This window comes from Dipodomys merriami, unplaced genomic scaffold (genome assembly GCF_024711535.1).
Source record: "Dipodomys merriami isolate MVZ:Mamm:240054 unplaced genomic scaffold, mDipMer1.0.p SCAF_69, whole genome shotgun sequence".
NCBI classification, from domain to species: Eukaryota; Metazoa; Chordata; class Mammalia; order Rodentia; family Heteromyidae; genus Dipodomys; species Dipodomys merriami.
In genome coordinates this window covers 791,431-806,123 of record NW_027206279.1, presented here as the reverse complement: position 1 = coordinate 806,123, position 14,693 = coordinate 791,431, and the positions used below count along the sequence as shown (strand labels likewise).

General features: G+C 52.1%; 1 protein-coding gene and 1 non-coding gene across 2 annotated transcripts in view; both read right to left on the bottom strand.

Annotated features, from left to right (window-relative positions):
- Aven (apoptosis and caspase activation inhibitor) overlaps positions 1 to 8,566 on the bottom strand; it is a 52,338-nt gene extending 43,772 nt beyond the window's left edge. Inside the window, exon 1 of the mRNA XM_070005710.1 lies at positions 8,315 to 8,566. Within this exon, the coding sequence (XP_069861811.1) occupies positions 8,315 to 8,551 (237 nt within the window). The 5' untranslated portion in view covers positions 8,552 to 8,566. The remainder of the gene's footprint in view (positions 1 to 8,314) is intronic.
- On the bottom strand, positions 5,287 to 5,418 carry LOC138816307 (small nucleolar RNA SNORA11). The gene has a single exon (XR_011368609.1). It is a non-coding gene; the product is annotated as a small nucleolar RNA SNORA11 (small nucleolar RNA).
- Positions 8,567 to 14,693: the final 6,127 nt, after the last annotated feature.

Sequence of the window (14,693 nt, the reverse complement as noted above, 5' to 3'; positions counted from 1 at the left end):
ACCTGTAATGTGATACAGCCTAAAGATAGTTACATCTTGGAAATGGCCCTAGAGAATAAAAGGGCAAGGGAAAATCATGGAGACAGAACTCGTACCAAGAAAATGTCACAACCTCCAGCAAAGTAAACCTTGCTTCTACACAATCCCCAAGTCTAATGCTCAGTTATCGTCCACAATTCAGCATACCAAAGACAGAAAACAGAGAAAGACAGAAAAAGAAGAGAAAGAGAGGAGAATGCAAGAGGGGATAGGAGGAGAGAGAGGAGCACACAAGAAGAGAGAGGAGCACACAAGAAGAGAGAGGAGAGAAAGAGAGGAGAGAAAGCAGAGAGGAGAGAGGAGAGAAAGCAGAGAGGAGAGAAAGAGAGGAGAAAGGAGAGAAAGCAGAGAGGAGAGAAAGAGGAGAGAGGAGAGAAGAGAGAAAGCAGAGAGGAGAGAAAGCAGAGAGGAGAGAAAGAGGAGAGAGGAGAGAAAGCAGAGAGGAGAGAAAAGAGAGGAGGGAGGAAAGAAAGCAGAGAGGAGAGAAAGAGAGGAGAGAGGAGAGAAAGCAGAGAGGAGAGAGGAGAGAAAGCAGAGAGGAGAGAAAGCAGAGAGGAGAGAAAGCAGAGAGGAGAGAAAGCAGAGAGGAGAGAGAAAGCAGAGGAGAGAGGAGAGAAAGCAGAGAGGAGAGAGGAGAGAAGAGAGAAAGCAGAGGAGAGAGGAGAGAAAGCAGAGAGGAGAGAAAAGAGAGGAGAGAGGAGAGAAAGAGAGGAGAGAGGAGATAAAGCAGAGAGGAGAGAGGAGAGAAGAGAGAAAGCAGAGAGGAGAGAAAGCAGAGAGGAGAGAGGAGAGAAAGCAGAGAGGAGTGAAAAGCAAGGAGAGAGGAGAGAAAGCAGAGAGGAGTGAAAAGTGAGGAGAGAGGAGAGAAAGCAGAGAGGAGAGAAAGCAGAGAGGAGAGAAAGCAGAGAGGAGAGAAAGCAGAGAGGAGAGAGGAGAGAAAAAGAGGAGAGAAAGCAGAGAGGAGAGAGGAGAGAAAGCAGAGAGGAGAGAAAGCAGAGAGAAGAGAAAGAGAGGAGAGAAAGCAGAGAGGAGAGAGGAGAGAAAGCAGAGAGGAGAGAAAGCAAAGAGGAGAGAAAGAGAGGAGAGAAAGCAGAGAGGAGAGAGGAGAGAAAGGAGAGAGGAGAGAAAGCAGAGAGGAGAGAGGAGAGAAAGCAGAGAGAAGAGAAAGAGGAGAGAAAGCAGAGAGAAAGCAGAGAAGAGAGAAGAGAGAAAGCAGAGAGGAGAGAGGAGAGGAGAGAGGAGAGAGGAGAGAAAGCAGAGAGGAGAGAAAGCAGAGAGGAGAGAAAGCAGAGAGAGGGAGGAAGAGAGGGAGAGGAGAGATTTTCCTCGCGTGTGTAATGACCCTGAAGCCACTCCGCAGTGGGAGCCCCCGTAGGCACAGTCAACGTTCAAGAGCTCTCTCTCCCCCAAATTAGGAACTGCCACCTAAGTCCCAAGGTATCTCATATACAAACCAAGTCATCTCGTCAGGATGACCCAATCCTGGAGTAACCGGACCTCTGGGGAGGTCAGCCTGTCTTTGCCTCTGGAACTGATGGTCATAGCTCAACTTTCTGAGTGTTAAGCTCTTTAGACTCCAGGTATTTTTAAGACACTTCTGAGTGTGAAGTTTACCAGCAAGTGTGAACAGCTGTTCAGGGATCCCCTTACAACAAAGGCCTGGGCCTTGGCCTTCCCAGCGCCTCACAACTGGTTTAAGTCACTTTGGTGGGTTCTAGTATCGCCTCACTTTTTGAGGCTTCTGATGCACCACTTGGGGTCTCTCTCCCACATACACAGCACCGAGACCCTTTCTCCAGTCCACTCCTCTCCAGGCTTCTCTCAGTTCTGATCCGGACGGGGCTTCTTTGGGAACTCTAGATGCCGCACTGCCCCTCAGCCAGGGGAGGAAGGGCAAGGAACCGCCGTCAGAGAGCCAAACAAAGAGAAGAAAAAGGTAAACAGCAACAGCACTCCTGCACGCTCGTTTCCCTGCTAGAAGGAGCAGACCGGCTGGCCGCCCAGCACTGTCCCCTCCACACACTCCTGCTCACGATGCTCTGGCCTTCCGGCCACAAAGACAAAGCATTTCTTCCAGAGTAGGGCTGAAAGCCAGGGAGAGAAGAGAGCAGAGAGAAACTCACCTGCGTGCCTGCCGTCCAGGTGGCTCTGCGCGCCACCCCTCCTCCGTGTCCTGCGGAACTCTGCCAGACGCAGCAGCTCAGGTCTGGGGAAGGCCAGGCTGAGCCACCTTCACCCTGCCACACCCTCCCCTCCCAGTGGCTTGGACGCAGACGCTGAGTCTCTCTTGACACTTGGAATAACAAGTAAGGAGAACCACCCACACCTGAGCTGAGGCTCGGCCCTCCTCCCCCCCCCCCCCCCGCCTCCCCTCACAACATCCCCCCCCCCCCCGCCTCCCCTCACAACATGGCATCCAGGACCAAAGTTTTCTTGAGTGTCACCCTAAGAAAAGCGAGAGTGAAAGAAAGCCATCGGATCTCAGAACACTGTCCCTACTCTGTGAGCTGGCCACTAGCCAGCCCTTCCCTCACACCAGGCACGGGGGCTCACTCCTGCAATCCAAGCTACTCAGATGGTTGACATCAAACTCAGCCTAGGCAGGAAAGGTCATGAGACTCTTCTTATCTCTAATTAATCACACACAAAAAAAGCCATAAGCACAGCTGTGGCTTAAGTGGTAAAGCATTAATATTGAGCAAAAAAGCGCAAAGACAGCACCTAGACCCTGTGTTCAAGCCCCAGGACTAGCAACTGCCCCCCCCCCCGCAGCAAAAAAAAGCCAGGTAGAATATTAAGCTGCTCCCAAAGTGCCGGCTCGCTCTAACAGGCCCTGGTCCACATGCTACAGACGGTGACAGCCCCTCCTGTTGGCCCCTTTTTGCTGATGGAATCCAGAGAACAGGTCTGGGCTACCCGTACAGCAAGACCTCACCTGCACTGCTCTGGTTAAAACCTGCCCCAGAAATCAACGTGAATGTTTCTGATTGTTCTAAGTAATCCTCTGCATCCACTCACACAGCACGCTCCACTGAAGGGGCAGCACAGAGCAGACACCCAGGCCCAAGGAGCCTGCACTATGCAGAAATCAAACAGCAAACTGTCTGAAGCATCAAACTCACTTAAGTGAGTGAGTGTAAATGTGAAGCCTGTGGAGCCGCTGGCTGGTGGAACCAGGGCTGCCCGCAGAGCAGAGCAACCCTGCCCTTCCCAACACCAGCAGGGCATGAAGGACACGCCTGGAATTCCAGTACTCAGGAGAGGGAGACAGGAGGATCTTAAGTTTGAGGTTAACCTATCAAAGGAGGCTCTGTGGGTGTCATGGCCAGGTAGACCTGAACTGGGCAGTGAGGCGAGGAGGAGCAGGAGGAAGCAGGCCTCTGAGGGCACGGGGGAGGACTCGGACGTCATTCTCTTTTGGATGAGGTCTCTCCACGCTGCCCAGGCTGCCCCTGCACTCCCGGGTACACAGCATGGCTGGCTCTCTGGTCATCTTCCTCACCTCAATCCCAACCACAAGAGTGACTTTCTAAGTTAAGACAAAACCTAGCATTCAAATCCACTTCATCCATGTTGAGAAGATCAAGAAATCAATACAAAGACAAATCACAAGTTTTGTGCCTGTGTATTAGGCAGTACCAGGGCTTGAACTCAGGACCCTGGGATCTCATTCATAGCTGGTGCTCTAGCACTTGAGCCACACCTCCACTTCCACCTTTGTGCTGGTTTATTGAAAATAAGAGTTGCGGATTTGTCTTCCTTATGCTAGCTTTGAACATTGACACTCAGATCTCAACTTCCTGAGTAGCCAGGATTACAGCACGAACCACAGGCGCCCAGCTAACATCTCAAACTTAAAGATGCATTATAGCACAATCTACCTCCAAAATGGTATTACTTATGTCATAAATAATGCTCTTAAATGTCTATTACAGAAGAAATATAATTTCTAATGTAACAAAAAAGGAAACATAATTTAACGACCACATAATTTTTTTCCTTTGCTATAAAAATCAGACAGCACCATGAATCTCTAGGGTATTGTAACTGTTTAACAATTGATATTAACTCTTCCAAGCATGCACACGCACACACACGCACGCGTGCACACACACACCCACACACCAGTGTGCCAAAGAAACACAGGAGCTCCCTCCAGTGGCTGATGCTGGAGCCATCTGGGCAAGAGAATAAAGTAGTGGATTATTGCTCCACAGAAACATAATACCTAAGCTTCCACAAATGCATAAATGACAGTCAATAAATGGAGTAGAATTTAAGGTCAACCTGACTGATAGGAAAGCACCACTGCCTCAAAAAGAAAAAATGTGAACATTATATCCCAGAGTTTAGCTCTGACATTTGGGAGGGGCGTGGTTATCCTGGAGAAAGGCAGGTGCCTAGGGGGCTTGGTTTTGTATAGAGATGGGCAGGTGCCTGAGGGGCGTGGTTTTGTATAGAGATGGGCAGGGGGCCGAGGGGCATGGTTTGTGTAGAGATGGCAGGGGGCCGAGGGGCGTGGCTTGTATAGAGATGGGCAGGGGGCCGAGGGGCGTGGTTTGCGTAGAGATGGGCAGGGGGCCGAGGGGCGTGGTTTGTGTAGAGATGGCAGGGGGGGCCGAGGGGCGTGGTTTGCAGAGATGGGCAGGGAACTGGGGGCGTGGTTTGTGTAGAGATGGCAGGGGGCCGAGGGGCGTGGTTTGTGTAGAGATGGCAGGGGCCGAGGGGCGTGGTTTGTGTAGAGATGGCAGGAGGCCGAGGGGCGTGGTTTGTATAGAGATGGGCAGGGGGCCGAGGGGCGTGGTTTGTGTAGAGATGGCAGGGGGGGCGAGGGGCGTGGTTTGCATAGAGATGGGCAGGGAACTGGGGGCGTGGTTTGTGTAGAGATGGCAGGGGCCGAGGGGCGTGGTCACAGGCAGACAGGGAGGTCCCGCAGCTGTGGCGGGAGGCAGCCCTGCAAGCTACTCACTGACCCTGGGCCTCCCCTGCTTCCATCTCACTGTGCCCACACAGGTGCTGCACTGAGACGGCCTCAGCTCAGAGTGGGCACAGGGCACAGGGCACAGGCTTGCGCTGGGCCATGGGAGCTCATGTCCACTCCATATCTGAAACATCCTGTGCATTGGCTTGAAGCTGGAAAAGGGCTTCACTGGAGTTAATACATCTGGCTCAATTTTCACTGGACAGATAAATCAATTGTCCTTGACTGGATTAGGCTGAAAGAACACTTTCTTTTCTTGCTTTTTCACATGTAGGGCATTTATATTCCTAGGAAGCCACACATTTTTGTGTTCTTCCTCACAAAAGACCACAAATTGCTATTGGGTGTGTTATAAACAGAAGAGCCATTCTTTGGAACCCCTGCTCTGAGCACACCCCAACAAGGACACATTTGCTTGGAAATCTAGTATTCATCTCTTGCCTGCTTGGTACAGTAAGCTGCACTTCCAGAACCTGTCCTGACAAAGTAGTCTTAATTTTAAAAACAAAAACCTACATGGTTACTTTCAGTGATTATAAACTACAGAGAGGTAGGTCATTCTAAAATTCTAAAACTGAATAGCCTCTAAAAGGCTTTTCATATTTAAATGCAGAGAAACAGAAGGAAGAGAGTGAGAAGAGCAGAAAAGGGAGACAGACAAGGAGCAGAAGCAAGAGAAGGAGGAAAGAGAGTAACAATGAAAGAATGAACTAACACCCAAATTTAGACTGTGAAGCCCTAGACAAGAACTTGGAGAAGTGGGAGGCCTGTGCGCAGCCTGGGTGGACAATGTGGTGGCTTCAGATCTCTAAACCTTAAGCCACAGGGCAGAGACTTGATGAAAACCTCAAATTCTCATCTCCACGTTTTATTTACCGCACCTTTTCCCATCTCTAAGGGTAATACAATAGACACATTGCACATCGAGTTGAAACCCCTTGTACAACTAAAGATAATTTTTGAAATTTAAATTTAAAAAGGTGATATATACTGAAGCCAGGGCATGTGTGCATGCCAGGTACTTCACATTTTCTGAGTAAACCAGAAGAACTTCAGACAGATTCCAAAATACAACGGCATAACTGGTATGCATACATACCACTGAGCTAAAGAGAGATATGGGATGTAGTTCATCGATAACCATTTAAAAAATGCATTTGGGCCGGGCACTGGTGGCTCACGCCTGTCATCCTAGCTACTCAGGAGGCTGAGATCTGAGGATCATGGTTCAAAGCCAGCCCAGGTAGGAAAGTCCGTGAGACTCTTATCTCCAATAAACCACCAGAAAACTGGCACTGTGGTTCAAGTGGTAGAGTGCTAGCCTTGAGCTGAAGAGCTAAGGAACAGTGCCCAGGCCCGGAGTTCAAGCCCTACAACCAACCAAAAACAAGCCTCCTGGCCTTTTGGCTGGCTGTGAACCACGATCCTCAGATCCCAGCTCCTGAGTGGCTGGGATGACAGGCATGAGCCACCAGCGTCCAGTGGACATTTTCTTAGCCCGCCCAGGGCGCCTGGCTGTGGGCGATCGGGGCTGAGGACTTGGTGGAGGGTCACCCAGCACTGGGGAGGCTGGGCAGCAGGAGGCTCTGGGGTGAGTCTGAGGCCTGGGGACGGAGCACGACCTGACCACGGCCAGGCCGCAGAGCTTCACCAAGGAGGACACCAGTGGCTGAAATGGGGCAGGGCTCTGCAGAGGTGTGTGGCCGGGCCTGGTCAGCACTGCACACCGTGCACGGCAGACCACACACAGCACACCCCACCGCACACAGCACACAGTGCACACGGCACACCCCACCACACACAGCACACCGCACACCACACACCACACCGTGCACACGGCACACCCCACCACACACAGTGCACCGCACACCACACAGTGCACACGGCACACCCCACCACACACAGCACACAGTGCACACGGCACACCCCACCACACACAGCACACAGCGCACACCACACACCACACAGCACACCGTGCACACGGCACAGCGTACACAGCACACTCCACCGCACACAGCAACAGTGCACACGGCACACCCCACCACACACAGCGCACCGCACACCACACACCACACCGTGCACACAGCACACCCCACCACACACAGTGCACCGCACACCACACAGTGCACACGGCACACCCCACCACACACACAGCACACAGTGCACACGGCACACCCCACCACACACAGCACACAGCGCACACCACACACCACACAGCACACCGTGCACACGGCACAGCGTACACAGCACACTCCACCGCACACAGCAACAGTGCACACGGCACACCCCACCACACACAGCGCACCGCACACCACACACCACAAAGCACACCGTGCACACGGCACAGCGCACACCACACAGCGCACACCACACAGCACAGCGCACACCACACAGCACACAGCACAGCACACCACACAGCGCACCGCACACAGCGCACAGCACAGCACAGCACAGCACACCGCGCACCGCACACAGCGCACAGCACAGCACACCACACAGCGCACACCACACAGCACACACCACACCACACAGCGCACACCACACCACACAGCACACACACCACCACACAGCGCACACCACACAGCACACAGCACACCGTGCACACGGCACAGCGTACACAGCACACTCCACCGCACACAGCAACAGTGCACACGGCACACCCCACCACACACAGCGCACCGCACACCACACACCACAAAGCACACCGTGCACACGGCACAGTGCACACGGCACAGTGCACACGGCACAGCGCACACCACACAGCGCACATGGCACAGCGCACACCACACAGCACACAGCACAGCGCACACCACACAGCGCACAGCACAGCACCACCACACAGCGCACCGCACACAGCGCACAGCACAGCACAGCACACCACACAGCGCACCGCACACAGCGCACAACACAGCACACCACACAGCGCACACCACACAGCACACACCACACCGCACACACCACACCACACAGCGCACACACCACACAGCGCACACCACACCACACAGCGCACACCACACCACACAGCGCACACCACACCACACAGCACACAGCGCACACCACACCACACAGCACACACACCACCACACAGCGCACACCACACAGCACACAGCGCACACCGCACACCGCACACCACACAGCACACGCCGCTCCACACGCCGCACTTGCCACTCTCCTGAGGCGCCCGCGGCCCGGGCGGGGCCCACGCGCCACGTGCGCGGCGCCACCTGCCCCGCTCAGGGGCAGGCACCGCCCCGCCCCGCCCCCGCGCAGGCGCCGCGCCCGCCCGCCGCTTACCCGCGCGCCCAGCCCGGCGCCACGGCCTCCGAGCTCCCGGCGGCCTCCCCGCGGGGCGCGGCCTCCTCTGCCCACGCGGAAGCCCCGGCCGCGGCCCCGGCGGCCGCCTCCGTCCCCGCCGCCGCCGCCCCTCGCCGCGGCCCCGGCCCGCTCGCGGTCGCCGTCTCGATCCCCGCCGGGTCGTCCGCGCCCGGGCCGCCGCCCGCGACCGCCCCGAGCTCCCCGCTCCGCCTGCATCGCCGCCCGCCAGGGAGCGCGCCGACGGCGCCACCGGAAACGCAGGCCGCGCGGCCGCGGAGGGGCGGGGCCGGGGGGCCAGGGCGGGGCCTGGGCGACCTGGGGGCGGGGCCGGGGAACCTGGGGGCGGGGCCTGGGCAACCTGGGGCGGGGCTGGGGAGTCGGGGCGGGGCCTGGGCAACCTGGGGGCGGGGCTGGGGAGTCGGGGCGGGGCCTGGGAACCTGGGGGCGGGGCCGGGGCGGAGCGCAGGCCCCAGAGAGCAGGGAGGGAGCAGCCCGGCCGCAGCGGTGCTGATCCCGGTCCAGGCCCGGTCCCGGCGCGGGGACGCGGGAGGAGGGGGCCTTGGACGGGCCCCGGGGCGCGGCCCCTCCCCAGCAAGCACTGCGCCCTCAGTTCCACCTCGCACGGCCGGGAATCCAAGTCGGCTGGTGGCGCTGGCCGGTGCTGGGGACGCGGGCTGGCCGGGGTGTGACTGGGGGGGACCCGCCCGCCCCGCCCCGCCCCGCCCCGGGCAGCCGACAGAGCCGGGCCTGACCGGGCACCTCACCCCGGGGGAAAGGGGGCGCTGGGGCCGCTGGGGACAAGGACCATTTATGATTCAGCACAAAAATCATGAAAGGGCCAGCACATGGGCAGCGGCCCTGACAGTCAGACAGAGTTCGCAGTTCTCACTGTCAGCGCGTGCAGGGCCAGGCCCGGCCACCCTGCCTTGAAGCCGCTGACCCCCCAGGACAGTCACCCATCAGAGGAGAGACAGCTACGGCACACAGGCAGCCAGGGTCAAGGCCAGAGGGACCCCTGAGCCAGGACTGGGCAGTGAGCGGGGTAAGTCAGCTTTCCAGGCTGACGATCATCTGAGAGTCTCTGCTTAAGAGACGCACAATCTCAAAGGCAGTCAACACATGGAGGGCATCTCCCATGGCCAGGAAGGAAGGTGAACATTTTATACCCCAATGACACTTTAAGGAGCTTTAGGGACTGGGGTTGGGTTACACACACACACACCCCAAATAAAAAGAAACGGGGCAATTCCTAAAATATGAGATGATACTTAGCATTCTCACTCCCTGCTACTGACTTTCAGATTCTTCGACGAGTCTAGCTCATATAGAAAATAATCCTATCCTCACAATACTCTGGTTGAACAAGGTAAGACTGCTCCCAACCAAGAGCACCAAGGAGCGGGGTCAGCACTATACACACTTCAAATGCCACCTGGTTTTGCTTCATGTAAAGGAGTCCGTTTCCCTGCCTGTCCTACAATGATACAATCATGTCATCACAGTAATACTCTTTTCTGTCCACAAGTTTGGCTCAAAGGCCCAATTTTATTCCTAGATTAACTCATTCACTTCAAGCACTGTTACAAATCTCTTTATATGCCTCAGAGCATATAGTACAGTGACAAGTGGGTTTTTTTGTTTGGTTGGGGTGTTTTTGTTTTTGTTTTGCCATTCCTGGGGCCCGAACTCAGGGTCTAGATGCTGTTCCTCAGCTTCTTTTGCTCAAGGCTAGCCATTTCTGGCTTTTTATGTTTATGTGGTACTGAAGAGTTGAACCCAGGGCATCACACATGCTAGGCAAGCACTCTAAGCCACATTCCCAGCCCTGTGATGAGTGTTTTTAAAAGTATGCCACAAGCCGGGTGCTGGTGGCCCACACCTGTAATCCTAGCTACTCAGGAGGCTGAAATCTCAAGATCGTGGTTCAAATCCAGCCCTGGCAGGAAAGTCCATGAGACTCTTATCTCCAATTAACACCAGAAAAAGCTAGAAGAGGTGCTGTGGCTCAAGTTGTAGAGCACTTGCCTTGAGCTGAAGTGCTCAAGGACAGTGTTCAGGCCCAGAGTTCAAGTCCCACGGCCAACAAAAAAGATAAAAATAAAAGCATGCCACAGCTATGGGTGGTGGCTCCTACCTGTAATCGTAACTACACAGGAGACAAAGTTCTGAGCATCATGGTTGACAACCAGAGCCTGGATAGAATCTCCAGTTAACCAAAGAAAAGCTAAACTCAACATGTGGTTCAAGTGGCTCACTCCAGAGTGCCAAGGGGCCTCCAGTACTAGCTTTAATACTTAATGCTCTCTCTCTCTCTCTCTCTCTCTCTCTCTCTCTCTCTCTCTCTCTCTCACACACACACACACACACACACACACACACACACACACACAATGTGAGCAAAAAGGATTGGAGGTATATCTCCAAGGTAGAACAGCTGCCTTGCAAGCATGAAGCCCTGAATTCAACCTGTAGTACCCAGCCAAAAACAACAAAAGGCATTTTAAATCCTGTTCCATGTGTCATCTCCAGAGACATTGAGAAGTTACTGCTGAATTGCTGTATGTCTGTGAGTAGCATCTGAGTGCACCATTCCAAAGAGGCTAGAAAGCTATTGCTTTAAAATAGTCATCAAGAAGGGAAGTCCAGAACTTTTCTTCCTCACACATTTTCATTGACAGTTCTTCCCAATACCTAACTTATTGTTGCTACTTGTGTTTTAATATGCTGGCTCTTGATGTATTCCTGAAGAGGAAATTAGGACGAACAGCTCACCAATGCCTTTCACAATAGCAACATGAGCTGGCAGGGACATGTCCCAGGTAGGGACTGAACCTGCGATGAAAGCTTCCCCCTGTGGTTGCTATAGACACAACAAAACATGGCAAGGACGGGTTCAGGCAAATAGCTTCTATGAAGAAAGGGATTTCACAAAACCATGATCTAAGCACAGCTCAGAAGTCAAGACCTTCCTTGCTCAAGGAAAGAAGTTTATTTGGAGCAGTGTTACCCTCTTGATTTTTATGTTGTTTTGCTTCACTTATATTTTATAAACGGGGGCATAAACTGCCAGGGCTGGAAACAGAGGCTTTTGTTCACCCTGGGAACTTCGTTTAGTGATGGGCAATGAATCTGGGATGGTTTTGCATCTAGAAATAAAAAAGCTGTCCACAATAAGGAAGGAAGAGACTTGTACATTTCAGCAGCTATAAAAGTTCAGAACAACCCCCACACAAGACGCGTCTGACACTTCATGGCCTCTGTGGCCCCTGCCTCCCCCCAAAGGAGGCTTTCCTCCAAATACACAGTCTTGTCCTCAAAAAGTAAATTAATGATTCAAGAAATGTGGGCAGAGTGTGGTGGTGCACATCTTTAATCCTAGCTACTCCACAGGAATATAAAGGAGGCTAGTCTGGGATGAAGTTCAGACCCTACCTGAAAAAACAACAAGCAAAATGGCAGAGCCCCTGCTGGGAGCACAAGAGTCTGCGTTCAAACCTCAGCACTGCCAGAAAAGAAGGAAGAAAGGGTATAGCCGGGCATTGGTGGCTCCAGCTACTCAGGAGGCAGAGATCTGTGGATCATGGTTCAAAGCCAGCCAGGGCAGGAAAAACTGTGAGATTCATTTCCAATAAACCACCAGAAAGCTGGCAGTGGCACTGTAGTAGTGGCTCAAGTAGTAGAGTGCTATCATTGAGCAAAAGAAGCTCAGGGAAAGTGCACAGGCCCTGAGTTCAAGCCTCAGGACTGGCAAAAAAAAAAAAAAAAAGAAGGGCTGGGAAGGTGGCTCAGTGGTAGAGCACTTGCCTTGCATGCATGAGGTCCTGGGTTCAATTCCTCAGCACCACATAAGCAAAAAGAAAAAAGAAGAAAAAAGCCGGAAGTGGTGCTGTAGCTCAAGTGGTAGAGCGCTAGCCTTGAGCTGAAGAGCTGAGGGACAGTGCCCAGGCCCAGAGTTCAGGCCCCACGACTGGACCCAAAAAAAAAAAAGAAAAAAAAGAAAAGAAAAGAAAATCAATAGGCCTTAACAAATGTTGTCATCCTTGTGTCCACTAGTATTAAGACTGGCCAATAGGCAGGCCAGGAACTGCCTACACAGCATGCTTGAGAGTCATCAGAAAGATACTTCTTGAGGGTTTGTAGGAGACTGGTCCAGGCCAGCTCCAGCTGAAAGCATGACAGTGCCAGTGGTTCAGCCCTGTCATCCTAGCTACTCAGGAGGCTGACATATGAGAATCATGGTTTAAAGCCAGCCCAGGCAGGAAAAGTCATGACATTCTTATTTCCAATTAACCACCAAAAAGCCAGACATGGATCTGTGGCTCAAGTGGCAGAGAGCTAGCCTTGAGAAAAAAAAAAAAAAGCTCAGGGATAGTGCTCAGACCCTGAATTCAAGCCCCAGGCCTGGCAAAAAAAAAAAAGAAAATCATAGGACTCAACAGATTTTGTCCTCTTTGTGTCCATTAGGCAGTAGGAAAGCCAGGAACTGTCTACACAGCATGCTCTGAGATACTTCTTGAGGGCTGAGCAGAGTAAACCATCCACATAATGCTGGTGGTGCGGGCGGTTAGACAGTCGGTAGGATATTGTGATCCAGGCCAGCTCCAGCTAAAAGCATGACAACTTGGTGAGGTGCCAGTGGCTCAGCCCTGTCATCCTAGCTACTCAGGAGACTGACATCTGAGAATCATGGTTTAAAGCCAGCCCAGGCAGGAAAAGTCTTAACATTCTTATCTCTAATTAACCACCAAAAAGCCAGACATGGACCTGTCTGTGGTCGTAGATCCCTAACCTTGAGCAAAAGCAGCTCAGGGACAGTACCAACGCTAGCCCTGAGCAAAAAAAAAAAGCTCAGGGACAGTGCCCAGGCCGAGTTCAAGTCCCAGGACTGATTAACAGCAACAACAAAGCATGAAATACTATCTGAAAAATAACCAAAGCAAAAAGAGCTAGGGACATAGCTCAAGTGGTATAAACCCCAGTATAGTCCAAGACAAAGACAGTTCTGCCTTAACCCTTATCTCAAGGTGCCTAGAAATTTGTAATTAAAGTAGTATTCATTATGTTAAGGACATGGCTCAAGTGACAGAGTGCTTGCTTAGGAAGTTCAAGGCCCTGAGTTCAATCCCGGGGACCACACACAAAATGTAGCTTGTTTTAATACCATCAAATACCTCTGAAAGGAAAGATAAACAATAGCAGGAGTTACCTGTGGAAAGTGATGGAGCTTGGAGGCCCAAGTTGGGATGGAGACTTGAGTCCAAGGGGAGGCCCAAGTTAGGAGGGAGACGAACCCTCTATCATTCCTTCTCATTATCACTGAAATCTCTATCATGTATACACAAAAGGAACTCTTCTTTTAGTTTAAATTTAGTACCCTCATTACTACAATGCAATCACTAAAACAAGGAAAAAGCAGCTCTAACTACATGGATACTTAAACTATCATGATGACAAAATTCAGTGTAAACTTTAACAATGTATCCATTTAAAATAACTGTATTTGGAAATTGACTGTTATAATCATGAGGAAAAAACAATTAGTATTGATAACCTGATCACAAGATGGCTTAGAGGAGAGTTTTTCCTAAATTTACATTTGACATCAGTTGAACTTTTATGAGGAACATACTGGTTTATGGACAGAAAAAAAGAATAACCTAAAACATTCCTGTGACTTTCCTCCTAGTCCAAGAATGGAGGGAAGGTCATTGTTTTCATTTCTGAACAAATTCCAACCTCCTCCCATCACAGATGGAAACCAAGCCCGGGAGCCAAGTCCAGGCAGGGTGAAACAGCCTAGCATGGTCTTGGCTCACAACAGTTCATCAATAATGTCTAGACACCTGCAGTCGAGCATGCAAGAGGCAGAGGCAGAGTCAGGCAGCTCGGCAGCTCAAAGCCAGCCTAGCTACAGAGCAGATTCTGCACAGGTGTAACCTGTTTTCCCAGTGCACCACCATCAAGACCTTAGGTACAAGATTTCTGCTCTGAAGGTCACACAATCTGAAGTCATCTCACCTGCTGCCCTTGCTGTTTTTACTCCTCCCCAATAATCAATTCTTTTTCCTTTTCATCTCTCCAGATGTTGCCAGAGGGCAGTCATTTCACACATAAAAAGGGTAATCATTAGTAATCACAAAGCGAAGGAAAATGTCATATCAAAATATCACCAAAAGTGGATCTTGAGCACCTGGCCCTGACCACATTTGATATCCGTTAGACACGATAAAACAATGGTGGAAAAGAAAGTCATGCTGGTGGTTGAGCTACCGTGTTTCCTTTTCTTCCAGATATGTGCAGAGGACAGATGACTGTCTAGAACCTAAGACTTCATCCTCATGTAAATTCTTGCCCCAGG